A 1290-nucleotide genomic window follows, 5' to 3' on the forward strand; every position below is an offset into this window, starting at 1 on the left:
AAAATAATAATAATAACCTGGATTTGAAATTATACAGAAATAATCATCGATAGGACTCAAAATTCAGATAAAACTTCTTGTGAGAGCCTGAAACGTGGGGTCAAAGAAGGATAGAAATCAACCAAAATTATGATATGGTATAGCAAAAAGCAGGTTGTAAAAGAAAGAAAATATTTTTACCATCAAACAAAAGAATTGTATTTTATTCAAGACGTGGAGGATAAGGAACAAATGCTCAGCTGGTAGGAACCCCTGTCCAGGTGACAGACAGACACAGAAGACATCATCAGATTCCTCAGAGGGCGCCCAGGAGGAGAGCTGCTGCTCTTCCTTCTGAGGCTCTGTGGTGCTTTCTCGGGTACGTCTCAGAGGGAAGCGGTATAACGCAGCCTCAGATAGGAAACCTCTGACGGACAGGAATCACCGCACGCATACTGCAGGCTGAAGGGTGGAGAAGCTTCTTCTGTATCCATGATAGGCTTTAAAGAGAAGATGAAGGTGGAGCTGTGGAACTCGGTGAGCCAATTGTCCTTATCCTTTCCTGATCCATATAAACGCTGAAGCTGTTACTTGTTCTTGGGTGGGCACTTCTGCTGGCATTGTTGGGGAGGTGGCACAGGAGGGCATTTCTGCTGGCACTGCTGAGGTGGGCATGGCTCAGGGCACTTTATACGTGGGCAAGGTTCTGGACACTTGGGAGGTGAGCAAGGATCAGGGCCCTTAGGTGGGCACACTGGAGGTGGCTGGCAAGGCTGCGTGCACTGCTGCTGTTCAGAAGACATCTTTCTGGAGTCTTAATATCTGAAAGAAAGTATATGACCGTGTTCACAAGAAGGAATTCTTACAGAGAGGAGTGGAAAAGCTTGTGTAATAACAACAGATACTATCTCGGCAATCTCTAAGCATGGGCTTTGATATCTTTAATACCTTTTAATAAATTTCTGACTTCTCTCTTGCTCTTTAGCAAATCGATACATCACCCCAGAGAAAAACTTTTCTTTTCTCACACAACTTTTCCAAAGAAAATATCTTTATTTGAAAGAAACAAGCAGGTGTTTTTACTTTAATTTCTTTTTTTTTTTTTTTCATGAAAACAACATCTTCAAAAAAGGCCAACACAAGTTCTAAAATCCTGGGCAAGCTCACAAGCAATTGTTATCATCATCTTCTCTCATGAGGTACCAACAGAATGACATATATAGAGCAAAGGGCAATCAGGAAGAACTGAAGGACCTCACACCTTCTAAGATAAATGCCCCTAACATCACAGCAGAGGGACACCAAAAAGGC

At 42.6% G+C, this 1290-nt stretch overlaps 1 protein-coding gene across 1 annotated transcript; it reads right to left on the reverse strand.

Annotated features, from left to right (window-relative positions):
- Positions 1-566: 566 nt before the first annotated feature.
- On the reverse strand, positions 567-782 carry LOC103016429 (small proline-rich protein 2E-like). Its single transcript, XM_007178578.1, has one exon. It carries the CDS (start codon positions 780-782, stop codon positions 567-569), a length of 216 nt encoding a protein of 71 aa, XP_007178640.1.
- Between the last annotated feature and the right edge of the window lie 508 nt (positions 783-1290).

The sequence above is a fragment of the Balaenoptera acutorostrata genome, chromosome 1 (assembly GCF_949987535.1).
Source record: "Balaenoptera acutorostrata chromosome 1, mBalAcu1.1, whole genome shotgun sequence".
Taxonomy (NCBI): domain Eukaryota; kingdom Metazoa; phylum Chordata; class Mammalia; order Artiodactyla; family Balaenopteridae; genus Balaenoptera; species Balaenoptera acutorostrata.

Coding starts and splice junctions, on each gene's coding strand:
- LOC103016429 (XM_007178578.1), bottom strand. CDS start 782: ATGTCTTCTGAACAGCAGCAGTGCACGCAGCCTTGCCAGCCACCTCCA.